The 27,404-nt window shown below is 42.7% G+C and overlaps 1 protein-coding gene across 1 annotated transcript in view; it reads right to left on the bottom strand.

Moving 5' to 3' along the window:
- Positions 1-27,404, bottom strand: part of LOC142310953 (uncharacterized) — a 246,321-nt gene that overhangs the window by 59,532 nt on the left and 159,385 nt on the right. Inside the window, exons 20-27 of the mRNA XM_075348828.1 lie at positions 23,903-23,989; positions 15,815-15,868; positions 15,021-15,065; positions 13,911-13,979; positions 11,205-11,249; positions 6,747-6,791; positions 6,292-6,435; positions 4,423-4,521 (exon numbers count right to left, since the gene is read on the bottom strand). Coding sequence (XP_075204943.1) covers positions 4,423-4,521; positions 6,292-6,435; positions 6,747-6,791; positions 11,205-11,249; positions 13,911-13,979; positions 15,021-15,065; positions 15,815-15,868; positions 23,903-23,989 — 588 coding nt within the window. The remainder of the gene's footprint in view (positions 1-4,422; positions 4,522-6,291; positions 6,436-6,746; positions 6,792-11,204; positions 11,250-13,910; positions 13,980-15,020; positions 15,066-15,814; positions 15,869-23,902; positions 23,990-27,404) is intronic.

Genomic DNA, 27,404 nt, shown 5'->3' on the forward strand with positions numbered 1-27,404 from the left:
TCTGTATTAGATAGTAGCTAATGCCCCTCCAATGTAGATTGGCTATATTGGTCATTAACCCCTTCATGATCTTGGATGTACTGGTACCTCCAATGTCGTGACTGTCCCTTTTCACATGTCAGCTGCGCTGATCAGCTGACATGTGCAGCTAACAGGCGCTCTCACAGCGGGATTTACCACTCTCCATTCCCTGCCGCAATTGGTGGCCCTGTGACATGATTGTGGGATACCGTTGGGTTGTCATGAGAGCTGAAAGTCATCTGATGGGGGTATGTCATTGTCATGATATACGTACTGTGAATGCTGGCTGAGAGCCGACAATCACTAGAGAACAGCATTTCTGCTTTAGAGAACAGTGCTAAAGCATTGCACTGAAAAGCAGAAGCGATCACAGTACATCAGCATATAACAAAATTTATAAAAAGTGGGAAAAAAGTTTTAAAAAAATATGAAAAAAAACCCCCAAAAAACAGGTCAAATCACCCCCCATTTGCCCTACTGAAAGTAAAACATTAAAAAAAAAACAAATAAACACATATTTGGTATTGCCGTGTTTCAATAATGCCCGATCTATCAAAATATAAAATAAATTAATCTGATCGGTAAAGGGTGTAAAGAGGAAAAATATCAAAACCGCAAAATTACGTTTTTTGGTTTTCACAACATCGCAATACAATAACATCTGATCAAAACATTGCATCTACCGAAAAATGGTATAATTAAAAATGGCAACTCAAAACGCAAACAATAAGCCGTCACATAGCCTCAGATCCAGAAAAATGAGAACGCTATGGGTCTTGGAAAATGGCAACAAAAGCGCAATTCTTTTGTTTGGCAAGTTTCTGGTATTTTTTTGACCTCTTTAAAAAAAAATAAAACTATAACTGTTTGGTATCTATGTACTCCTACTGACCTGGGGAATCATACTGACTGGTCAGTTTTACCATATAGTGAATATGGTAAATAAAACCCCCCAAAAACAATTGGGGAATTGCACTTTTTTTTGCAATTTCACTGCACTTGGAAATTTTTACCTGTTTTCCCGGACAATATGTGGCAGAATGAATGGTGTCATTCAAAAGTACAACTCATCCAATAAAAAAACAAGTCCTCATACGGCTATATTGACGGAAAAATAAAAACCGTATGGCTCTTGGAACAAAAGGAGTAAAAAACTAAAACAAAGAATGGAAAACCGTTGGGTGGTGAAGAGGTTAATAGGTGGCTAGCCAGGTAACTAAATTATAATATCCAACTAAACTGAGCTGCACAATTAGGGATTAATAGTGTTAAAGGTATCTATTGCAGTTATACAGCTCCTGTAACAAATGCCAGTGCACTCAGTTTCTATTTGTTGCAGATCTGGGTGCTACCGACAAATAAACTGATTGATTCATGTAATTTCATTGCAAACAACTTAGTAAATCCCTAAATTAGGCTGCTGTGCAGACTGCCCAGATTATACTGAACTGAGCACTGTGCAGGAGCTAGATATAAGCAGCATTCCACAGGGTTACTAACAGTGGAAATGTCGCTCCTGCCAGTATGAGATCACAAGCAACAATGCACGGGGATAGGTGTCAGCTGGCATTAACCCGAGGAACGCCACTCACATCTAGCTCCTGCACACAGCACGCACAGCCTAATTTAGGGATTTCCTAAGTGGTTTACAATTAAATCATATTAGTCAATTAGTTTATTTGTCAGTGGCAACCTGATCTGCAGCACATAGAATCTGAGTGCACTGGTATTTGTTACAGGATCTGAATTAAGGTACCATCACACATAACGAGATCGCTAGCGAGATCAATGCTGAGTCACGGTTTCTGTGACGCAGTAGAGATCCCATTAGCGATCTCGTTATGTGTGACATCTACCAGCGATCAGGCCCCTGCTGTGAGATCTCTAGTCGTTGCAGAATGGTCCAGGCCATTTTCTTCAAAGGCGATGTCCTGCTGGGCAGAACACAATGCTGTGTTTGACACTGTGTGACAGGGTCACAGTGACTGCTGAGATCGTTGTATCGTTCCTGCATCGATGGTAAGATCTGACTATGTGATATCTCACCAGCGACCTCCCAGCGACTTACCAGCGATCCCCATCAGGTCGTATCGTTTTCGGGATCGCTAGTAAGTCTTTGTGTGTGACTGGGCATTTACTGCAATAGATATCTCTAACACTATTACCGTATTTTTCGGACCATAAGACGCACTTTTTTCCCCCCAAATGTTGGGGGAAAGTGAAGGGTGCGTCTTATGGTCTGACTAGAAGGCTGCGGGGAATGAGGGTGCCACGGTGCAGCGTAACAGCCTGCCGTGACCACGTGGGCCCGCTCATTACATATGCACGCCCATCCTCCCGCCCATCATCTCTCAGCGAAACCGGCGCTGACAGGTGGGCGGGGTGATGGGCGGGGGGGGGGGGTGCGTGCATAATTAGCAGCCGGCCGTGATCACCCCTGGCAACTACAGCCTGGAGTGATCATGTGCGGCTGTATTCACTGCCCCCCGCACATCATTATCAGCGCGGGGTGCAGTGAATCAGTGTACTCACCCGTCACCGTGTGTGGAGCCGCCCCCCTGCAGCATCGCGTCTTCCTGTCTGTGCCAGCGGTCAGCTGATCTGGACACTAGCGGCGTGCACCACGATGACGTCATCGCTGTGCGCGCCGCTAGTATCCAGCAGAATCGATCAGCTTACCGCCGGCACAGACAGGAAGACGCGATGCTGCAGACACCGGTGACGGCTCCACACAGCGGCGCTGCAGCTGAGACAGAGATCGGTGCTTCAGGGAGTGAGGAAAGGTAAGTATAAATATTTTTTTTTTTTTTCCTGTGCCACAGGATACACGCCATTTACCAGGATGGGGGCATTTCATGAGCAGGATGGATGGGGGCATTTCATGAGCAGGAAGGATGGGGGCATTTCATGAGCAGGATGGATGGGGGCATATCATGAGCAGGATGGATGGGGGCATATCATGAGCAGGATGGATGGGGGCATTTCATGAGCAGGATGGATGGGGGCATTTCATGAGCAGGAAGGATGGGGGCATTTCATGAGCAGGATGGATGGGGGCATATCTTGAGCAGGATGGATGGGGGCATTTCATGAGCAGGATGGATGGGGGCATTTCATGAGCAGGATGGATGTGGGCATTTCATGAGCAGGTTGGATGGGGGCATTTCATGAGCAGGATGGATGGGGGCATATCTTGAGCAGGATGGATGGGGGCATTTCATGAGCAGGATGGATGGGGGCATTTCATGAGGAGGATGGATGGGGGCATTTCATGAGCAGGATGGATGGGGGCATTTCATGAGCAGGATGGATGGGGGCATTTCATGAGCAGGATGGATGGGGACATATCATGAGCAGGATGGATGGGGGCATTTCATGAGCAGGATGGATGGGGGCATTTCATGAGCAGGATGGATGGGGGCATTTCATGAGCAGGATGGATGGGGGCATTTCATGAGCAGGATGGATGGGGACATATCATGAGCAGGATGGATGGGGGCATTTCATGAGCAGGATGGATGGGGGCCTTTTCATGAGCAGGATGGATGGGGGCATTTAATGAGCAGGATGGATGGGGGTATATCATGAGCAGGATGGATGGGGGGCATATCATGAGCAGGATGGATGGGGGCATATCATGAGCAGGATGGATGGGGGCATATCATGAGCAGGATGGATGGGGGTATATCATGAGCAGGATGGATGGGGGGTATATTATTAGCAGGATGGGGGGTATATGAGCAGGATCATATACAAGGCAGGAGGATCCTTATCAGAATGGGGTACCTTAGTAGAGAATTTGGGGACATTACCCCCATAACAGTGTCAGCAGCAGATCCTCGCCCCATAACAGTGTGTCATGACCATATTTTTTGGTTAAAATTTTATTTTCCTATTTTCCTCCTCTAAAACCAGGGTGCGTCTTATGGTCAGGTGCGTCTTATAGTCCGAAAAATACGGTAACTCCTAACTGCCTAGCTTAGTTTATCTGAATCCTACCATTTAGTAATTAACACTATTAACCCCTAACTGATCATCTCAGTTAGAGTATAGAATTTAGTTAGCTGGCCAGTCCCCTATAGCTGACCTATACAGCCAAATTACATTGGGAGGACAGTGGCTACTATCAAATAAAGATTGATATAACTGTATTGCCTCCTGTAATACAATACTGAGACTATTTGTTGGAAGAATATAGTGCTTTTGAGCAATCCTCTAATTGTTATATAACAAGTACCAGCAATGTATCTTAATAATTAAAAAAATTTAATATTTATCAAATAAAAGTTTATTTTAATACTTTTTTCCCCTTCACTCAAATGTATATATCTCCTTAAGTATACATCTACATACATAGACACACCTACTTTAATGCAGAATTTACTTGAGGAAAAAGCTTACTGTAAGTCCTGGAAGCCCAATTGGGCCGAGAAGACCTGGAGGTCCTAGAGGTCCATGGTTACCCTGCTCTCCTTTTTCTCCAGTGGGGCCATCAAGTCCCTAAAGGATAAATGTTTCCTAAGTCAAAACTGATACTAATATAACAATACAAACAAGTACCTAACATCTTAAGAAAGTGACTCAAATATCTTTCAGTATAAACTTATATAAAATGATTTCTATACAGATTTATTAAAGCATTCTCCATATTCCCTTTTCATGTGTTTTCAGTTTCTTCAGCATTTGACACCTTAGTGCCCATTGCGTTATTACCTACGTTCACTGGTCCCCTTGGAGCTTCCGTTCGAACCCCGTTTTGTGGCTTATTCCCCCTTACTCGCTGAGATCACATTTACACTTGGCAGAATGGAGTTTGGAGTAAGGAGAATTTGATAGGAATAACTCTCGGCCAAATAACTCTCGGCCAAATGAGTCAACTACAGTAAAGGGGGCTTTACACGCAGCGATATCGCTAGCAATATCGCTAGCAGGCGTACCCGTCCCCGTCGTTTATGCGTCACGGGCAAATCGCTGCCCGTGGCACACAATATCGTTAGGAGCCGTCACACGGACTTACCTGCCTAGCGACGTCGCTGTGGCCGGCGAACCGCCTCCTTTCTAAGGGGGTGGTTTGTGCGTTGTCACAACGGCATCACTAAGCGGCCGCCCAATACAAGCGGAGGGGCAGAGATGAGCGGCCGTAACATCCCGCCCACCTCTTATCTTCCTTGTTGCCGGCCGCCGCAGGTAAGCTGTAGTTTGTGGTTCCCGAGGTGTCAGACATAGAGATGTGTGCTGCCACGGGAATGACGAACAACCTGCGTCCTCAACAATCAACGATGGACGATTTGGTGAGTATTTTCCATCGTTAATGGCCGCTCGTTGGTGTCACACGCAACAACGTCGCTAACGATGCCGGATGTGTGTCACGGAATCCGTGACCCTGGCGATATATCGATACGTCGTTGCGTGTAACGGGGCCTTTAGTGTATGGCCGTCCCTATGCTCAGGTGTCAATACATTTATTTATTTCCAAGAGTGATGACACTGTTTGTTATTTCATGGGGATTAAATGTATTCTCTAAAACCAGACATGCCAGGGGAGCTGATGGGTTTTCTTTAGAAAAGGTTTCTGGGAGTGTGAGATATCCATTGGAAAAGGCCACCAATATTTGATCGGTGGAAGTCTGATTTCTGATATGCAATATGCTTCACTGAATCCTTTCATTAAATTGTTTGGTGGAATGGGATCTACACAATTAAGATAATAGGCATATTTATTAGGATACATTTTATAGAAATCAGGCATAAATTTTGACACAAAATTGTCTTTCATGACTTATGCCATATTTATGATGTCAAACTAAGAGGTAGGACCTCAATGAAAGCACATGATTTATGGGAAACTGAGCATGGTTTAACAAAAAACACAATGCACGTAAAAATGCACCAAAATTGTGGTTACATGTGTGGCATAAAGCAAGACAACTAATAGATGGTGCAACCTTAGAATAGGCAGCCTTAAGATTAGACACATTTATCAAACTGCATGAACCTCATTGATAAATTTGGCACATTTTAAGACTATCTAGACTACGTTTGTCTAATAATTACAAAGTATTGATAAATACAGCACATTTTCTGACCAAATGCTGGTTCACGAATAGAAGAATTAAGAATTCGAATTTGACAGTTTTGATAAATATGTCCCATTGACTGCTCATCCTGAGGATAGCCCACCGATATTAGTCAGTGTTGAGTACGCTCTACACTGTATACATTTACTATACACTGTTCAATATGTTGTTCAATTTTGACATTATTACTTACTGGTGAACCTGTGAGTCCTTCATCTCCTCTATCACCTTTTGGCCCCTGTAATCCTCTGGGACCTGTGTCGCCCTTTGGTCCTTGAATTCCATCTTGTCCTGGTGGACCAGGAAGTCCAGAATCACCAGGTTTCCCCCGGGGTCCCTGAAACCAAACAATAATTTAATACAGATCAACATCCTTATTGTATAAGTAAATACAACCATGCCACAATGCAATACTACAATGATATACAGTATGTGACTCAGATAATGGGCTAAGCTTATGCAGTGCAAATTCACCTACCTGTAGTTTTTTCTCTTATTGACTTCAAAATGAAAGCAGGAGAGAAAACGGTGACCAAAAAAGACTTTTAATTTTAAGCCAAGTGCTTGGCTTTTCTATTTCCCTAAATTCAATAAAATCTTAGCTTAAAAAAAACTGTACGTACAGTATAAGAGGTAATCATGACTTACCTTGTCTCCATCGTGGCCAGGAGGACCAGGTAATCCAATTTCACCCTAAGAGATAAAAGTATTATTAACTATTTACCAGATATTTTTAGGGCCCATTACAATTTTTCTATTCAATAATACCCCGAAAATGTATAAAATTTCCATCTCGTATACAATGGAGGGGCAATTTCTGATGTTTGGATCATATAAATCTCCATTAGGTGGTGGTTAATGACAATGTAAATAATGATTTATGGATACTAATAAGCATCAATACATTTTGAAAAAGTGGCCCTCTAGTCTCTCATTTATAATTGTATCTGAAATATAATTAATTGGGCTGGTATTGTAGCCATCTATAGAGGCAAACAAATATTCTTTGCATTTTGTGATGGTTTTAATAATGGGCATAGGTAATTGATGAAAAGAGGTTGTTTAAACCAGCTATTTGTACTAACCTTACTACTTCTGATCTACATTTCCTTCCTTTTACTCTTCCATCTATGTAATCTTTTTGTATGATCTTTTGCAATTATTGATGGTTAAACTATAAGATGGATGTAGTTGGGCGTTGGTGGGAGTATTAGTACTATTACCTTTAGATTTGAATGTCTAATTATATATTTAACGTCTGTATCATTGACGATATCTACATTTGTGCCCAATTATGATACTCAATGTTTTTGTATGTTTGTCCATGGGTGGTGTTTCGCAAAAAATAAATAAAAGATAATTTAATACATTTTGGGGGTATTTTTTAAAAGAAAAACTAAGATAGAAAAGTAGGAGCCAACTTATAAAAAAGATGGTAGTAAACCGTGCATAATTTGGGGACACAAATTTTGAAAAAATGTAAAATAAAACATTTTTAAACACAAAGTATTATTTAGCCAGGAGGCCTAAGCAACAAAATGAAGACAATGTAAAATACCTCTAGCGTTAAACGTGCCAAAATTCGAGTGCAATATTCACCAAAAAGCTGAATTTCATGCATTGCAGCATATTTATTATTTGTTTTAGGCTCTTTCAGTGGCTTGTATGCATTTGTTAGCGTGGTTTTGCTGAAATGTAGAGTGGTCTTCCTGAAAATGAACATGGTCTAACGTGCAACCAAAACTTGTGGCAACATTTTGGTGTAAAGTTGTAGCACAAAAAAGCCAATGAATACGTGGTTTACACTTAGCTAGACAGTCTTAAATACGCCAGATTTGTCAAATTAGCTTGAATCATTGTGATAAACTTGCTACATTTTAAGAATATCCAGTCAATGTTTGCACTGTCTCAGAATTAGAAAGTCTTGATAAATACGCCCCACTGTGTTCAACAAACAAACTGCTAACAAATTCTCTATTTAGTTAGCAGTAAAAAAAACATGCCAGAAAATCATTGCAATTACACGTTTTGTTATAAACATATTTATTTACTTTCTGTGTATTGGAACAGCACAAAAAAATTGAGATAAATTGAAAATAACTTTACACAGAACTTCAAAAATGGGCCGGACCAAATTGTTGGCACTCTCAACTTAATATTTGGTTGCACAACCTTTGGAAACCGTAACTGCAATCAATCGCTTCCCATAGCCATCAGCAAGCTTCTTACACCTCTCAACTGGAATTTTGGACTGCTCTTCTTTTGCAAACTGTTCCTGGTCTCTCCACAGGTGTTCAGTGGAATTTAGATACGGACTCATTGCTGTCACTTCAGTACTCTATATAAAAATAGCAACAAAATGAGGAGTAAATATCCTCCTAAAATTAAGTTTTACTTACAGCAAAGATGGGCTTCAGTGTGTACATCACCCAGGCCAAAAACAGTATGCAGTTTTATCATCTAGCAATCACCCCCTCCATTCCATGGAAGTGTGTGTGTGTAATTTGCTCCTCCTGCACCTGTGATGCCTCCACTTAGTGGGGGTTTAGCTGTATCCTGGTAGAGTATTAGTTTTTGGCCTGGGCGATGTACACACTGCAGCCCATCTTCACTTCAGTACTCTCCAGTGCTTTGATTCCATCCATTTCTGGGTGCTATTTGTATGTTTTGGGTCATTGTCCTGCTGGAAGATCCATGACTTAGGACACAAACCCAGCTTTTTGACACGTGTCACTACATTGCAACCCGATATTCTTTGATAATCTTCAGATTTCATGATGCCTTGCACACAGTCAAGGCAAATAGTGCCAGAGACAGCAAAACAACCCAAAACATCTTTGAACGTCCACCATATTTGACTGTAGGTACTGTGTTCTTTTCTTTGTAGACCACATTCCATTTTTCATAAACATTAGAATGATGTGCTTTACCAAAAATCTCTCTTTGTCTCATCTGTCCACAAATGCTTTCCCAGAAAGATTTTGGCTTACTCGTACATTTTTGGCAAACTTCAGTCTAGCTTTTCTATGTCTCTGTGTCAGCAGTGGGGTTCTCCTGGGTCTCCTGTTATACTGTTTAATTTTATTCAAATGTTGACGGATAGTTTGCGCTGACACTGTTGCACCCTGAGCCTTCAGGATAGCTTGAATTTCTTTGGAACTTGACTGGGGCTGCTTATCCACCATCCGGACTATGCATACTTTTGTGTGAAATTATGTGAAATTGTTTTGTTTTTTTTTTGTTCCAATACACAAAGCAAATAAACATGTGTATAACAAAATGTGCAATTGCAATAATTTTCTGGGAGAAATACATTATTCTCTGGAACAATTTCAAGGGTACCAACATCTTTGGCCATGACTTTATACTCAGGATAATCAATGCTAAACCATCAAGAAGGTACAGTGCCTACAAGTAGTATTCAACCCCCTGCAGATTTAGCAGGTTTACACATTGGGAATTAACTTGGCATTGTGACATTTGGACTGTAGATCAGCCTGGAAGTGTGAAATGCACTGCAGCAAAAAAGAATGTTATTTCTTTTTTTATTTTTTTTTTTTAAATTGTGAAAAGTTTATTGAGAGGGTCATTTATTATTCAACCCCTCAAACCACAAGAATTCTGTTTGGTTCCCCTAAAGTATTAAGAAGTATTTCAGGCACAAAGAACAATGATCTTCACATGTTTGGATTAATTATCTCTATTTCCAGCCTTTTCTGACTAATTAAGACCCTCCCCAAACTTGTGAACAGCACTCATACTTGGTCAACATGGGAAAGACAAAGGAGCATTCCAAGGCCATCAGAGACAAGATCGTGGAGGGTCACAAGGCTGGCAAGGGGTACAAAACCCTTTCCAAAGAGTTGGGCCTACCTGTCTCCACAGTTGGGAGCATCATCCGGAAGTGGAAGGCTTATGGAACTACTGTTAGCCTTCCACGGCCTGGACAGCCTTTGAAAGTTTCCACCCGTGCCGAGGACAGGCTTGTCCGAAGAGTCAAGGCTAACCCAAGGACAACAAGGAAGGAGCTCCGGGAAGATCTCATGGCAGTGGGGACATTGGTTTCAGTCAATACCATAAGTAACGTACTCCACCGCAATGGTCTCCGTTCCAGACGAGCCCGTAAGGTACCTTTACTTTCAAAGCGTCATGTCAAGGCTCGTCTACAGTTTGCTCATGATCACTTGGAGGACTCTGAGACAGACTGGTTCAAGGTTCTCTGGTCTGATGAGACCAAGATCGAGATCTTTGGTGCCAACCACACACGTGACGTTTGGAGACTGGATGGCACTGCATACGACCCCAAGAATACCATCCCTACAGTCAAGCATGGTGGTGGCAGCATCATGCTGTGGGGCTGTTTCTCAGCCAAGGGGCCTGGCCATCTGGTCCGCATCCATGGGAAGATGGATAGCACGGCCTACCTGGAGATTTTGGCCAAGAACCTCCGCTCCTCCATCAAGGATCTTAAGATGGGTCGTCATTTCATCTTCCAACAAGACAACGACCCAAAGCACACAGCCAAGAAAACCAAGGCCTGGTTCAAGAGGGAAAAAAATCAAAGTGTTGCAGTGGCCTAGTCAGTCTCCTGACCTTAACCCAATTGAAAACTTGTGGAAGGAGCTCAAGATTAAAGTCCACATGAGACACCCAAAGAACCTAGATAACTTGGAGAAGATCTGCATGGAGGAGTGGGCCAAGATCACTCCAGAGACTTGTGCCGGCCTGATCAGGTCTTATAAAAGATGATTATTAGCTGTAATTGCAAACATGGGTTATTCCACAAAATATTAAACCTAGGGGTTGAATAATAATTGACCCATACTTTTATGTTGAAAATTTATTAAAATTTAACTGAGCAACATAACTTGTTGGTTTGTAAGATTTATGCATCTGTTAATAAATCCTGCTCTTGTTTGAAGTTTGCAGGCTCTAACTTATTTGCATCTTATCAAACCTGCTAAATTTTCAGGGGGTTGAATACTACTTGTAGGCACTGTATTTATTGTGGCTTGAGGAAAATACAATGACAACATCAAAACATAAATTGTAAATTTCAAGTTAATATTAATTGTATGGGATTGTTTTCTCTTCAAATTATTGTACCTTTTGACCTGTTAATCCTGGTGGACCTGGAGGTCCAGGAGGACCCTGGAAACAAAAAAAAAATATGATAGTGTCAAGGATTAGTTAGTTTTGCTTTTGTTTTTCAGAATCAGAAGTACTAAATAAGAGGTAATTTACAAAGCTCTATTTGCTGTATCTTAGATGTATGTTCTTGCTGGTATTTAGGATGCAAATCCTAGTAAATGTATGTGTAACACCATGGGATTGAGGGGGTTTTCACCTAACACGCCGCCTGGCCGGGGGTGCAGATCCTGTGCGTCATCACGGGCTGGCCTGGCACGGTTTTTGTGACCCGAGACTTACAGGAGAGAAGGAAGGAGGTGGAGGGTGGGGGTGGTAGTGACTATTAGGAAAGTCTTTTTTTAGATCGTGACGCCACCTGTGGTCCGTGGCCAGGGATCGGCCTCCGGTGCGGGTGCTGCGGGTGCTGCTCTCCAGGGGCTGATGGTGAAGGTCACAGCTGGGATGGTGTCGCTCCCCAAAGATTACCCCGGGGAGGATGATAGAGGACGGAGGGGGGTGGTGGTAGTCCCCATTGGCGCCACAGCGCTGGGCGATGGCGCCGGTAAAGGAGAGGCAGAGACAGGGGCTGTGGTTCCAGGTCTTTTACTCACAGGTAGTTCAGGCGCTGCCCCAGAGTACTGATCTCTGCCACGATGGTCTCCAGCCAATCCCGAATCTGTGGAAGGTCAGGTCCGGTGTGTGTCAGCCTATAGGCCCTTCCATCTTTTATACGCTAAGTATAGGATCCCCGTGGCGTGAAGCACTTGGGGATCCCGGTGTCAGTAAAGTGTCCCATTCTGTATGCTGATACCGCGGTTCCGATGTGGGGCCGGTCGAAGACCTCAGTCCCGGATCCTATATGCTATTTGGCTCCAGACTCAGTGGGACAGGTCCGGTGACTTTTCTAGCCGTTCCCGAGACCCTTGCAGAGTTGGTAGACAACGTGAAGTATGCCTGCCCTAGAGTTCTGTACCCCGACAGCGCCGGTCCTGTGGAAGCAGCCGCCTGCTTCTCCCCAGCAACCGTGTTGGAAAATCCTTGGCCCAAAGAGCTGCCTAGCGGCACGTCCGCTCTGCACTGTATCTGCAGCTGTTCTCTTCTTGTTGTAGTTGTGTTGTATGTTCCAAGCTGTTGCCCCCAGCTGCTGCCACCCGCTGGTTCACTACTCTCACTAGGTCAACCTGCTCTTCCCACTCTGTGCTCCTGACTCCTCCCTGGTGGTTACGGCTCCCTGACCCTGAGTCCCGGTTCCAGTGGATCGGGGAGCCCCTGGTGCGGTGGCGTCCTGTAAACCTAACCAATGTAGTGACCCCCTACTGTGACCCTGACCCTGGCCCGGTCCCCATTTGGGAGGGCAACCCACTGTAACTGTGTGTATGTTGGTGGAAACGGTACCGACCTTCCTTGGACCCAGGATAAGTACCACACCCTAATGGAGGTGCAGTACCCTGTGGCGCCTGAAGCCTCCAGGGCACCACATATGGGTCTTCTGACCTGAAATAACAACCTTCTATTTGCCTTTGGGTCATGAGACCTGCAGTTGAGCCAGGTCTTGGGACAGTGATACGGACAAGAATATTTCCACTGCTATACAGAACTGTCAATTAACCCTAAATAAATTATTTCAATGAATTAAGTTGAACAGGACTGAGCTGTAATATTAGACACAATCCATGAACAAGAGAAGCACTAAGTCTAGAGAAAGTCATATATTTTAATCTTCCAGAACTCCGTCACCCTCTGAGACCTCTGTCACAATTTATTTCACATTTTGATATGTCAGGAACAATTTTTACTCATATTCACAGTCGCTCAAAGCTGAATCTATTCAACAATTTTGGAAATTTCCCAGTCTGAAGCTGAGTACAGATGTAACTTATAATGTCCTTTATTATTGATGCCTATTAGTGATGACTTGGGCTTATGACATTGACGTCTTTGTCCTCTACTGATGTGTTTGCTGCCAGATATATAAAGTAAATAAATAATAATTACTATATTAAATTATCTGCATTTTTAAGAATCAAGATAGATCTATTGGTTTATAACAGGGAACAAAATGGACAGACTGTGTAGGCGATGTTGTCAGCCTGTAATGGCCAATGCATTTGGAGCAGACGGCTGATCAATAGCTGTTAAATTAAATTGTATTAAGCCGCCTGTGTGTGGCTCGGTTTGGAAACGTTTGTGGGAGAAAGATGGGAAACAGCAAGATATTAAAGGCCAGGAAAAGTGTAGTATATAGAATTCCCCTCACCAGCAAAAGAAATAGCCCGAGATTTTCTTACTGCATTTCGAGCAGCCTGAAATTCTTCAACATGGATTGATTGCACAATATGATAAAGCCTATTTAACCTCTCTTTTTCCTATGTGTCAGCTATATATTTCACATTTTTATGTCATTTCATGGTGCAGGGCTAAAGCAGGTACACTGATCCTGTGATACCATAATCATCACATTATACCGCTGAATCTGATCCTTCCGCTAGGATGATTACTAGAACTAAACACGTCACCTCCAATTCTTACACACTAGTATGAGAGATCTTGCATTACATACAATAGTGGTTATTACTGTTCTGAAAAATTCACCTATGTAAGTGACCGTTATGTAAGATATCTTAACATCTAAAAAAAGCAACCCCTGACAAAGCAAGCAATGCGATACGTCTGATAACCCACCTGTATTGCTTCACTGAGGTTGCTATTATATTCCACAAGACTGGATTTCCCAGCTTCTCCCTTAGGACCCTGTAAAAATAATAATGGACCATTAATGTGTATTTAATTTGTTGTACCCTATAGGAATTCACTATAGCTTACAACATACCGCTGAATGAACTCTATATTGAATCTGCATTAACATTTTTAAATATTTTAATAGTGATAAATGTTTTTTTCTAATGTGTTTTCATTTTCTCATTTTAGGTTTTTCTTATTTTATTGCAGTATAAGTATTCAGGACTGAGCTATCTGGTTTATCGGCATTAAGAGATATGCTTTACAGCAAAGACACTGTATTTGTTGGATAGTGTTCTAGGCATGCTCTATGATCTGTGCAGAGGTCATGATACAGGGATGGAGAAGATCCATTCCTGCATAATTAACGTCCATTTTTTGATGAATCCCTTGGCATCTATGAATATAATTCTGTCTGTCATTATAATGAAATGGCTACTGAAGAGTGATCTATGCAGAATATGAGACTGCATGAAAGGCTCAGTGGTTAGCATTGTTGCTTTGCAGCGCTGGGGTTCAAATCCCACCAAGGACACGATCTGCAGAGAGCTTGTATGTTCTCATCCTGGTTCTCTCAACTATCACTTGGCCAACAGCTATCACTATTGACTATCATACACAGGAGGGCCATCCAGCTCGGCCAAGTATTCCTGTGTCCTCTATGAGACAAACACTGTGAGAATCATCTGGTAGTGCCTTACCTACAGGAAGACGAAAAGGATATTCAAAAGATGCTGTTGAGGGAAATTTAGTACAATGAGTATATCTTTGGAGTGTGGGCCGAAACCAGAGTACCTGGAGGAAACCCACGCAAACTCAGGGAGAACATACTAACTCCTTGCAGATGTTGTCCTTGGAGGGATTTAAACTGTGGACCTCATCATTGCAAGGCAACAATGTTAACCACTGAGCTACCATGCTGCCCATTATGGCTAAACACCATAGCTTATACAATTATTCAATGCTATTGATTGCAATAACTTCATATTTAAAGTTAGGATTCAAGCACATAAATTAAGAAATGCCAAAATATAGAACAGTAACTTTACTCACCCGAGGTCCAGATGTGCCTTGTTCTCCCTTAACTCCTGCAGTTCCCTGTAAATGGCCGAAAAATCAAAGAGTTAAGATTCAAAGATGTAGTTGATTTCTTTGTCTTTTTACAATGGAGACATATCTACTGTAATCTGCATATCGAGTCACCTTTCGGGAAGTGGGGCTCATACTGTATATAGGGAGGCAACGTGGGGTCTCATACTGTACATAGAGAGGCTATATGGGGATATGGGGGGTTCATATTGTATATAGGGTGTTATGAGGGGTTTCATACTGTATCTAGAGGGCTGTGTGGGTGCTCATACAGTATATAGGGAAGCTATGTGGTGGCTCATACTGTATATAGGGGGCTATATGAGGGGCTCTTGCATTTTTTAGGGGGGCTATGTGTGGGCTCATACGGTATAGGAGTTGTTGCCAGACCGTATATAGTGTATATGTCCCACTTATAGGTTCTATCTGTTTTTGTACATTTAATTATGCATTTATGGGATTTTGTATGCCCATTTTATAGGGGACTATGTGTGGGTTCCTACGGTGTAGGTGGTGTCAGCACACTTACTTCTGCTAAATATTAAATTATATAATATTAATATACACCTATAATCATAATATGTTAATTTTAAAATTGAGAAAAATTATTTTCAGCCTTTTGGTTCGGCCCTCAACACCAGTCACAGTCTCTCATGTGGCCCCTTCAGGAAAATTAATTGCCCACTCTGTTTTTAGCCAAAATGTCATCTTTGGTAGAAGAGCTTAAGAATGCTCTCAGTGTAAGCATAGTCACTTACCTTTTCACCCTGTTGGCCTAGAATTCCCGGTTGACCGATAGCACCAGCTTCTCCCTGGAAAATAGAAAAAACAAATCATTTAAAACATACATCATCTCTTATTTATGGAAAGGAAGAGCTTGATGGGACATTTGTTCAGCTGACAACTATATAACCTTACTTCCCCATACTTATTTTCAAAAATGTGATGGGGGTGTACTCACTTTTGGGATATTCTGTGTGTGTGTGTATATATATATATTATATATATATATATATATATATATATATATATATATACTAGCTGTACTACCCGGCTTCGCCCGGGTTAATAACTGTTGTTAACAAAATAGAATGTATTAACATTCCCGGGATAGAATGTATAAATAGAATGTATTAACGCCTGGGATAGTAACTGTCTCTCTGTTTCTCTCCCATTCTCTGTCTGTCTCCCCCTCTGTATATATCTCTCTGTCTCTCTCTCTATATCTTTGTCTGTCTCTTTCTCCGTCTGTCTCAATCTCTTTCCCTGTCTGTCTATCTCTTTCCCTGTCTGTCTATCTCTTTCCCTGTCTGTCTATCTATCTCTGTCACTTTCCCTGTCTGTCTCTTTCCCTCTCTTTCCCTGTCTGTCTCTTTCCCTCTATCTCTTTTCCTGTGTCTGTCTCTTTGTCTGTCTCTTTACCTGTCTTTGTCTGTCTCTTACACTGTCTGTCTCTTTCCCTTTCTTTCCCTGTCTGTCTGTTTCCCTCTGTCTGTCTCTTTCCCTCTCTTTCCCTGTCTGTCTCTTTCCCTTTCTTTCCCTGTCTGTCTGTTTCCCTCTGTCTGTCTCTTTGTCTATGTGTCTCTTTCCCTGTCAGTCTGTCTCTTTGTCTGTGTCTGTCTCTTTGTGTCTGTCTCTTACCATGTCTATGTCTGTTTCTTACCCTGTCTGTGTCTGCCTCTTTCCCTGTCTGTGCCTGTCTCTTTCCCTGGCTGCATTGTGACACACCAACATTTCATATAAGGGCGTGGCTGCGCATTCTTCTGAAGTTCTGGCTGCACAGTGGCTCCCAGCTCCATTCGCTTTAATGGAGGCAGGTTTTTTGGTGAATAACTAAAGCGCAGGGTTAAAATTTCCCCTCAAAACATAGCCTATGACGCTCTCGGGGTCCAGACGTGTGAGTGTGCAAAATTTTGTGGCTGCAGCTGCGACGGTGCAGATGCCAATCCCGGACATACACACACACATACACACACACACACACACACATTCAGCTTTATATATTAGATATATATACATATATACATATATATATATATATATATATATATATATATAAGTACAGAACAAATGTTTGGACACACCTTCTCATTCAAAGAGTTTTCTTTATTGTCATGACTCTGAAAGTTGTAGATTCACATTGAAGGCATCAAAACTATGAATTAACACATGTGGAATGAAAAACTTAAAAAAGTGTGAAACAACTGAAAATATGTCTTATATTCTAGGTTCTTCAAAGTAGCCACCTTTTGTTTGATTACTGCTTTGCACACTCTTGGCATTCTCTTGATGAGCTTCAAGAGGTAGTCATCGGAAATGGTCTTCCAACAGTCTTGAAGGAGTTCCCAGAGATGCTTAGCACTTGTTGGCCCTTTTGCCTTCACTCTGCGGTCCAGCTCACTCCAAGCCATCAAGCTCATCAAGAGAATGCCAAGAGTGTGCAAAGCAGTAATCCAAGCAAAAGGTGGCTACTTTGAAGAACCTAGAATATAAGACATATTTTCAGTTGTTTCACACTTTTTTGTTAAGTATTTCATTCCACATGTGTTAATTCATAGTTTTGATGCCTTCAATGTGAATCTACAATTTTCAGAGTCATGAAAATAAAGAAAACTCTTTGATGAGAAGGTGTGTCCAAACGTTTGGTCTGTACTGTATATATATCCATGTAGTTCTTTCCGATTTCTAGGTCTCTAAAAAAAGCAAAACTTCACTGCAGCAGTGTACTTTTTTGATGTGTACTGAAAGTCAAAGGAAAAAATTCAATTTCCTATTAAATAAGTCTTCAGATGTCATGTGCACCATGCTTTGGCATGATAAAAAGTAAGATGTACATTTGGCTTCTTTTATGCTTGACCCTTTTCCACCTCCTGTGCCAAGATAGGAAACAATTGAAAAAAAATGAATTGCCCTCCTGTCTTACAAAAGACCAGTTTGTCACATTTTAACCTTCAAGGAAAAAGAGAAGAAAACGGTCAGGCCTGTCTATCACAAATGTTCTTCGTGTTCGCTAACAAGATCCTTTACCCCTGATATCAAAAGGATTTTTATCAGATAGACCGTGTTTAACTCTATGGAGTGAATTTTATTCATATTCGCGGAAACCTTTTCTCTCTGATGTAAAGTGAAATGTGAATCTCATATCAGACAAATTATGGAATTACACAGATCAGAGCCATATTCTCCACTGGGAACAGTAAGGCTTTACTCCTCACAATAAATTACCAGATACCACAAACAAGACATTCTACGCCACGTTTTAGTTCAATGAATGGTATTATAGCTGTATTATACTTGCTAGGAGTAATAAATAGGGATGATTGAACACCTCAAATATTCAGCTTCGCGAATATCCGACGAATAGGTTGCCGCTCCGAATAGTTCCGAATAGTTGTTATTCGGAGGCACTTGCCACTTATAACCTCTTAAGGCTGAGGCCAATTTCTGTTTTTCATCATTGTTTTTTTCCTCCCCTTCTTCCAAGACCCATACCTTTTTAGTTTTTTGTCCACCTAGTCATATGTGAGCTTTTTTTATGCGGGATGAGTTTTACTTTTAAAAGACACCATTCGTTTTATCATGTGATGCATTGAAAAGAGTGAAAAAAATTCCAAGTGGGTTAAAATGACAAAAAAAGTGGAATTCCACAATTATTATTATTTTTTTAATTTAGTATGTTCAGTATACAGTAAAACCAACCTCGCAGTGTGATTTTCATGGTCAGTATGAGTGCGCAGATGTCAAATATATATAGTTTTTTTCTTATTTAAGTGTTGAAACAAATTCTGAAATTTGCCCCCAAAAATCTTTAGCATGTGTTCTCATTTTGTGAAAACCATAATGTTTATGGGACATATATACTAGAAAGGGGAACATATATATTAGGAAGGGGCCCAGGATGGAGAACATACATACCAGGATGTAGACATATATCCCCCATCCTGGTAAATATAACAGGGTTGGGCCCAGGATTGTGAATATTAGTATGAAAATGGGGGACATTACCCCGATAACAGTGTCAGCAGCAGATTCCCCCCTTAATAGTGTCAGGAGTAGATCACCTCGAACACAGCAAGCCATGACCACATGTTTTGCTTCAAATTTTTTTCCAATTGTCCTCCTCTAAAACCTAGTTGCATGTTATGGTCCAGTGCATCTTATAGACAGAAAAATACAATACTTCGTTTTCTGGAACAATTTCAAGGGTGCTAACACTTACACTGCTACAATCATGGCCACATCAGCAGTGCTATGTAATGTATAGTGAAAATCACGATGTCCTATGAACACCAGCTAAATACTGGCTTTCACAGAAGGGTCATAATGACCAGCAGGGTGGTCTTCAGAAGACACCTGGCTATGGCTAGGTTTGCACACTGCGTCTTTTTGACGCTGCGTTTTTGTGCGTTTTTGGCCGCTAAAAACGAACAAAAACGCACCTGCGTCGAAAAAACACATCAAAAAACGCATGCGTTTTTGCCGCGATTTAGTGCGTTTTTGGCTGCATTTTGCTGCGTTTTTGATCTCTGCGTTTTGCTGCGTTTTCCCAATGCATTGCATGGGGGGAAAACGCAGAAAAACGCAGGAAAGAACTGACATGTCCATTTTTTTTTTTAACTCAAAAACGCAGGTAAAAAAACCAGATGTGTGTGGACAGCAAAAATGAAAACTCATAGACTTTGCTGGGGAAGCAAAGTCCTGCAGTTTTGAGGCCAAAAACGCACCCGAAAAACGCGCAAAAACGCAGCGAAAAACGCACTGTGCGCACATAGCCTATAACTGCAACTCATGGATGACCTGTTATTACGTCATGGGTGCGTTGATGGTCATGTAGAGTTACACATTCCCTGCTGGCATGTGTCAAATGCCGCTGCTAAAGACTGACAACAGCATTTATCACATTAACAGCAACGGAGCAGTGCTCAGCTCCACCGGCAACTATTAGAGGCAGATGATGGCTGAATAACAGAGCTATCATCTGCCAGGAAAGTTGCGGCACAGCTTCAAGCCCACATCAAAGTCAGGGGCATGACATGAAGTAACTGTACGTCATATGTTAACAAGGTCTTAAAGAGTGATGGTCATTTTATTTTTTATTTTAAATATCAATAGTACACATGAAAATAAGCAACTTTGTCACATATCTTGTTAGAGAATTCTGCTTCTTTTGCAATAGCAATGCGGATTATAAGAATGCTTAAGGGGTTTTAAAGACTTGTGACAAAGATCAGTACTCAATATATGTGACTGCAGAATGCCTAATCTTGACAGTGTGTAGTATTCCTGGTACAAGTAGGCAGCTGCATGACCGCAATAATATGATTTGCATACTTCCGGCCCTACTAGATGCATTTTGACTTCTCTGAATAGAAGTGATTTTAGAGAATCCAGACTAGTCTAGTTAGCACGTGACTGTAAGTATGAAAATTACATACATGTGGTCATGTGCTACCGAGAAATCAAAATCAAAAGAGCATGTGTGACGCCCTGGCACTGCCAGGTGGTCACACAGAATAGGGCTCCGCATAACACCATCCCACACAGGGTTACACATAGCCAACAAAACTCTAGTCACCCCTCCAGGGTAGGAAAGGCACACCAGTGGGCAGGACCAGGCAGATGGAGAACGCCCTCCTAGGGGTCTGGAGATCCCGGGGCGGGAAAAGCAGTAGTTGAAAGTTGAAGTTCAAGTGGAGAGGAGTCAGTCTACTGGAGTGGAGCAGTTGAGAGGAGGAAGTGAAGTACTGAGTCTGAAAGGAAAGGCGTCGGCGGTTGGAACCCCGGCGTATTGGCTAGGTGGCAGATGGTGGTCTGTGTCTGACAGGAGACGGGAAGACGGCTGCCGGAGATCCGAGGTGGACCAGGGAAGGGTTGGAGCCTGCTGGTACCGACACCGGAAAACTGACACAAAAACTGTGCAAAGAGGGGGTACTTGGACCCTGAAGCCAGGACCGTAACCAACGACCTAGCTAATTAACCAATTGAAGGCAGGATTTTAGGTCCTGCCCCATTCAAAGTCCCAAAACAGCCCACCGCGGGTGATAGGGCATCCGCCAGGGCCCGGAAGATCCCAAGGGCCAGCATCAGTGGGCATGGCTCCCAACCAAAGTACCGGAAGCGGACTCCCGTGTTTCACACCGGGAAGTCCACCACACCCTAAACACAGAGTGCAGAGGAAAGTGACACAGACCATCAGCCCGGGTATAGGACCAGAATACATCCGGCCATGGCGGCCGGTCACCAGCATCCATCCCTACGCACGGAGGGGTTAACACCCAGATGCCACCCCATCGCCCCCGGGAGCCCCACAACAGCAGCTGTGGTGCCACACTTCACCACACACCGTGGGTGGTGTCACAGACTGTTTATGGCAAATCCCGTACAAATACGTCCCCTTTTATATGAAGTGTCCGCGCGACCCCTGGGTCCGGTAGAATCCCTCGAGCCATACTGTGGATCCGGATCCAAGCAGCCCGACTGCTGACGTGCAGGCGGCACACATGTGCACCATAAACAGTCACAATTCAGCAGTCTACAGTCACACAGAGTTAGTGCTAACTGTTGTTCCAGGCTTAGACAATGCCTTTAAAGGGAACTAAACATCAGAATTTTCGTGTATAAGGTGCAGCCAGTGCAGTACTGGCACTATCAGGCACATTGTTTACATACCATTCGTGGGCAGCTCGGGTGTGTAGGCTGTGAAATCCAAGTTTATAAAGATTGAAAATTCATCATCTTTTTGATTGCCGTGTGCACCTCTGCTGCTAATGTCCGGGCGGGTTATGCAAGTGAATTCCCGCCCCCCCACCGTCTGTTCATCCCTCTCTCTGGCTGTATGCAAATTTCTAATCTTCAGTTACATGGCGGAGTTAGCGCCTGCGCATACCGCTTATCTCCGGCGCCATGCTTTTGAAGCCCGCATACAGTGTTTGGTGTCTGAGAGGGCGGAGCATGTGCCCTCGCTTCTTCATATCTCGTTGTGACCGCACTGTTGTGAATGTCAGTTATGCTTTGGCTGCTGTGAGGCTACCTCTTGTGGCTAGGAATGGATTGGTCAGAGACCAGGTGTGTTGAGCAATGGGCGTTTCCATTGCTAACTTTCTGCCTATTTAAACCCTGATCTGATAGCAGGCTATGCCGGATGTCAGTTGTTCCTTGTTCACCAGCCTGCTTCATCCTGCTCCAGACCACATCTACCTCAGATAAGTGCTTGGCTCTTTATTTGTTGTTTGGTTCTTTTGCTCTTATCTGAGTTTGTCTTTTGCTGTGGTTATTGTCAGTTTATTTGCATGCAGGGATCTTCCCTCTCAGTTGCTTAGCTGGGAAGCTCCCTACAGCTATGTTTGGAGTATTGCTCCTATAACTCCATGTGTTTGTTTCTTCTTGAATTTGTAATGATTACTGCTTTCTATTCCTTGGTATGACAAGAGCGCCTGGTATAGGACGGAGTTCAGATTTAGTGATCTGAGGGCCTTTTTTGTACTATCAGGTATTTGGATTTTTGCAGGATTTTTCTCTGGCCACCATCAGTCCCTTTCCTGTCCTGTCCTATTTAGTCAGTAGGGCCTCACCTTTTGCTAATCCTATCATCTATCTGTGTATTGTGTTTTCCTATATCACCGCAGTCTTTGAATGTGGGGGGCTTGCTATTCTTTATCTATTTTCTGAGGCAGAGAGTTATTAATCTTTCCTTCCTTTAGGATAGCTAGCTTCTCCGGCTGGGTTCGCGGTGCACAAGATGTTAGTTCACCCCTCGGCTACTTCTAGTGTTGATGGTTAGTAAGGGGATGGTGGCCAGATTAGTTGCCAATGCTCTTGTCACCTTTTACCAATGATTTATGGTGGTCTTCCATGGTTCCGAATCATAACACCGCACGCGCTCCCGTGGTCACAACCGGACTGGAGCACAGCTGATCTTACCGATTAGCTGCAGCAAACGTCTGCTACGATATCGTCTGCTGCAGATAATCGGTAAGATCAGCTGTGCTCCAGTCCTGTTGTGACACCGCGCGCACTCCCGCTGTCACAACGAGATATGAAGAAGCGAGGGTGCATGCACCGCCCTCTCAGACACCAAACACTGTATGCGGGCTTCAAAAACATGGCGCCGGAGATAAGCGCTATGCGCAGGCGCTAACTCCGACGCCGTGTAACTGAAGATTAGAAATTTGCATACAGCCAGTGAGACGGAGGAACAGGCGGCGGGGGGGGCGGGAATCATGTGCATAACCCGCCCAGACATTATCAGCAGAGGTGCACACGTCAATGAAAAAGTGGATGAATTTTCAAACTTTATAAACATGGGTTTCAAAGTCTAAACATCCGAGCTGCCCACTAATGGTATGTACAGCCTGTGCCTGATAGTGCCAGTACTGCACTGGCTGCACCTTCTACACGAACATCCTGATGTTTAGTTCTCTTTAAAATTTAGAAAAGATTAATAAAGCCGCTGCTTAAATTAATGGAATATGCAAAGTTTTTAGACTACAAGGAATTTGAAGAGGCTGAAAATGTGTGTCAGTACTTAGCAAGAAGGGCAGGAGAATGAACTTAATGGACATTGAAAGAAGACATATAGGCATTCTTATTAGGTTGTAAAAGCTATAAACAACTTATTCTAAGATCTGCAGGATACTCTAAAGGAAATAATTGGTGTCCTCTTCCCTACTTGAGCTTAGATTCTCAACATTTGACCAATGGAGTTTTTCTTATGTCTTACTCTGAACCAAACAGCAAGATTTTCTGGAAGGTGAACTTGATAAATGAGACTAACATTTTTTATTCAACGATCATTCTAGACAGTAAACTTATAAGATCCATACATTTAGTTCTTACAGCATACACACCTTTGGTCCTGGAGGTCCTGGCAGTCCTGTGTTACCAGGTTCTCCTTTAATTCCACTGAGTGCATTGCCAATGTCTCCCTTGTCTCCCTATAATTACATATAATTTTTTTTAATTTAAGTGCAGTGACAATTAAAATTGAGGTTAAAAATAACTTTGATTTACAAAGAAGGATATATCAGCTAAGCAAATAAACTTCATTTGGATCATTGTTTTAATGGGCAGAGATCAGTAATTGAAAGTTCCATGATACATTAAAACTCCGAAAGGATGGATTCATGAAAGATAGGTCATGTCTAACCAACATGATAGGTTTGTGTGAGGAGGTAAGTGCAAATCTGGATATTGGTAATGCAGCTGATGTGATTTATTTGGACTTTGTAAAGGCATTTGATACTGTGCCACATAACAGTCTTATACTGAAGCTCCAGAAGCAAGGACTAGGGGAAACAATATGCAACTGGGTAAGGAATTGGTTAAAAGATAGTAAACAAAGAGTTGTCATATGTGGTACATACTCTAATTAGGCTATAGTTAACAGTGGTGTACCGCAGGGACTGATTGTTTTTAATCTCTTTGTTAATGACCTTGTGGATGGGATTGATAGTAAAGTGTTAGGGGTACTTTGCACACTACAACATCGCTAGCCGATGGTAGCGATGCCGAGCGCGATAGTCCCCGCCCCTTGTCGCAGCTGCGATATCTTGTGATAGCTGCCGTAGTGAACATTATCGCTACGGCAGCTTCACATGCACTTACCTGCCCTGCGACGTCGCTCTGGCCGGCGACCCGCCTCCTTCCTAAGGGGGCGGGTCGTGCGGCATCACACGGCAGGCGGCCAATAGAAGCAAAGGGGCGGAGATGAGCAGGACGTAAACATCCCGCCCATCTCAGTCCTTCCGCATAGCCGGCGTGAGCCACGGGACGCAGGTAAGGAGATGTTTCTCGCTCCTGCAGCTTCACACACAGCGATGTGTGCTGCCGCAGGAACGAGGAACAACATCGTAACATCAGTCCTTCCGAAATTACGGAAATGACCGACGCTACACCGATCATACGATTTCAACGCTTTTGCGCTTGTTAATCGTAGTAAAAAGGATTCACATACTCCGATATCGACAGCGACGCCGGATGTTCGTCACTTTCGATTTGACCCCACCGACATCGCACCTGCGATGTCGTAGTGTGCAAAGTACCCCTTAATCTTCCCTGACAACACCAAACTAAGTAGGAAATTAAAAAGTAAACTTGATAGTACAATATTGCAAAACGATCTGGATAAGATGTTGGAATTGGCAGACCCTTGGCAAATGACATTTTTAATGTTGATAAATGTAAAGTAATGCACCTAGGACGGAGTAATCCTATAGCTACGTATACATTAAATGGAAGTAAACTTGGGACTACAGAACAGGAGAAGAACTTGGGTATTCTGGTTACAAATAAGCTGAGCAGCAGCACTCAATGTCAAGCAGCAGCTACTAAAGCAAACAAGATTCTAGGGTGTATGAAAAGAGAGACTAGATCTCGTGATCACAATGTATTGTTAGGCCTCTATAAATCACTTGTAAGGGCACATCTGGAATATGGGATCAGGTTTTGGGTTCAACACTTTAAACAGTATATCAGGAAATTAGAGTCAGTTCAAAGAAGGACTGGAATATTGCATTGTTCAAAAAAGTAAATAAATGAATGATAGACTAACTACTAGAAGGCAATACAAAGTAGATTGGAAATATGAAATCCGCAATTCTCCATTTTAGACAGTGGTTCTATATCTACCTTTTGCTGCCTAAGGTGAGGAGTGACATAATGTGACTTCTACTAAGCTGCATTTCCATTTCTGTTAGCACACGGAAAATCCATCTCTAAGTTAAAGAGTTACATATTGGTGGGCTACATGGCTACTGTACAAGGTTGTCAGCGGGTATATGAGTGCAGAGGCTAGTGTATAAATTCTACCATGTAAATTGTATAAACAATGAGATTTGTGCTGCAAAACCTATAACAAGGAATAGCACCATTTATCAAGCAGGTATGATTATTCCTTGTTGATCCTTATTGATAAATGATCTTCAGTATTTTCTAAAATTCCAGAACCACTACAAAAAGTGGCCTTTGTCAAGCTCTTTGGAGCTGAAATGTTGCTTTTTTTTTTTTTTTTTGCACATATCACAAATTAAAATTTTGTTCACTTTTTTGATGTTCCTGTAGCATACTGCCTGCTCTGCTTTTTTGTACTTATATTATTAGGTTACTGGGCTGTACCCTGCAGAGTAGCGCTTATTTTATACTTTTTGATTTAGCTTGTGTTACCTCAATTTTTCTTTATACATATATATGTGTATATATACACATACACACAGTGGCGTACCTAGGGTCTGGTGGGCCCTGATGCAGGGTTTGGACCTGGGTCTGCCCCCCTCACATGTTGGTCAGTTGTATGGGCCCCTTGTACCATTCTAAATCCTATAAAAAGGTGTGAGTGCCTCCCTTCATTATGTAGTGATATCCCCCATATAGTACTGCTGTCCCTCATCCTGGGCCCCTATCCTGGTAAATATGTCCCCCATCCTGGTATATTTGTCCCCATATTGGTATATATGTCCCCCATGCTGGTATATATGTCTTTTTTTCCTGGTATATACAGTGCCTACAAGTAGTATTCAACCCCCTGCAGATTTAGCAGGTTTACACATTCGGAATTAACTTGGCCTTGTGACATTTGGACTGTAGATCAGCCTGGAAGTGTGAAATGCACTGCAGCAAAAAAGAATGTTATTTCTTTTTTTTTTTCTTTTTTAAATTGTGAAAAGTTTATTCAGAGGGTCATTTATTATTCAACCCCTCAAACCACCAGAATTCTGTTTGGTTCCCCTAAAGTATTAAGAAGTATTTCAGGCACAAAGAACAATGAGCTTCACATGTTTGGATTAATTATCTCTTTTTCCAGCCTTTTCTGACTAATTAAGACCCTCCCCAAACTTGTCAACAGCACTCATACTTGGTCAACATGGGAAAGACAAAGGAGCATTCCAAGGCCTTCAGAGACAAGATCGTGGAGGGTCACAAGGCTGGCAAGGGGTACAAAACCCTTTCCAAGGAGTTGGGCCTACCTGTCTCCACTGTTGGGAGCATCATCCGGAAGTGGAAGGCTTATGGAACTACTGTTAGCCTTCCACGGCCTGGACAGCCTTTGAAAGTTTCCTCCCGTGCCGAGGCCAGGCTTGTCCGAAGAGTCAAGGCTAACCCAAGGACAACAAGGAAGGAGCTCCGGAAAGATCTCATGGCAGTGGGGACATTGGTTTCAGTCAATACCATAAGTAACGTACTCCACCGCAATGGTCTCCGTTCCAGACGAGCCCGTAAGGTACCTTTACTTTCAAAGCGTCATGTCAAGCCTCATCTACAGTTTGCTCATGATCACTTGGAGGACTCTGAGACAGACTGGTTCAAGGTTCTCCGGTCTGATGAGACCAAGATCGAGATCTTTGGTGCCAACCA

This window comes from Anomaloglossus baeobatrachus, chromosome 5 (genome assembly GCF_048569485.1).
Source record: "Anomaloglossus baeobatrachus isolate aAnoBae1 chromosome 5, aAnoBae1.hap1, whole genome shotgun sequence".
NCBI classification, from domain to species: domain Eukaryota; kingdom Metazoa; phylum Chordata; class Amphibia; order Anura; family Aromobatidae; genus Anomaloglossus; species Anomaloglossus baeobatrachus.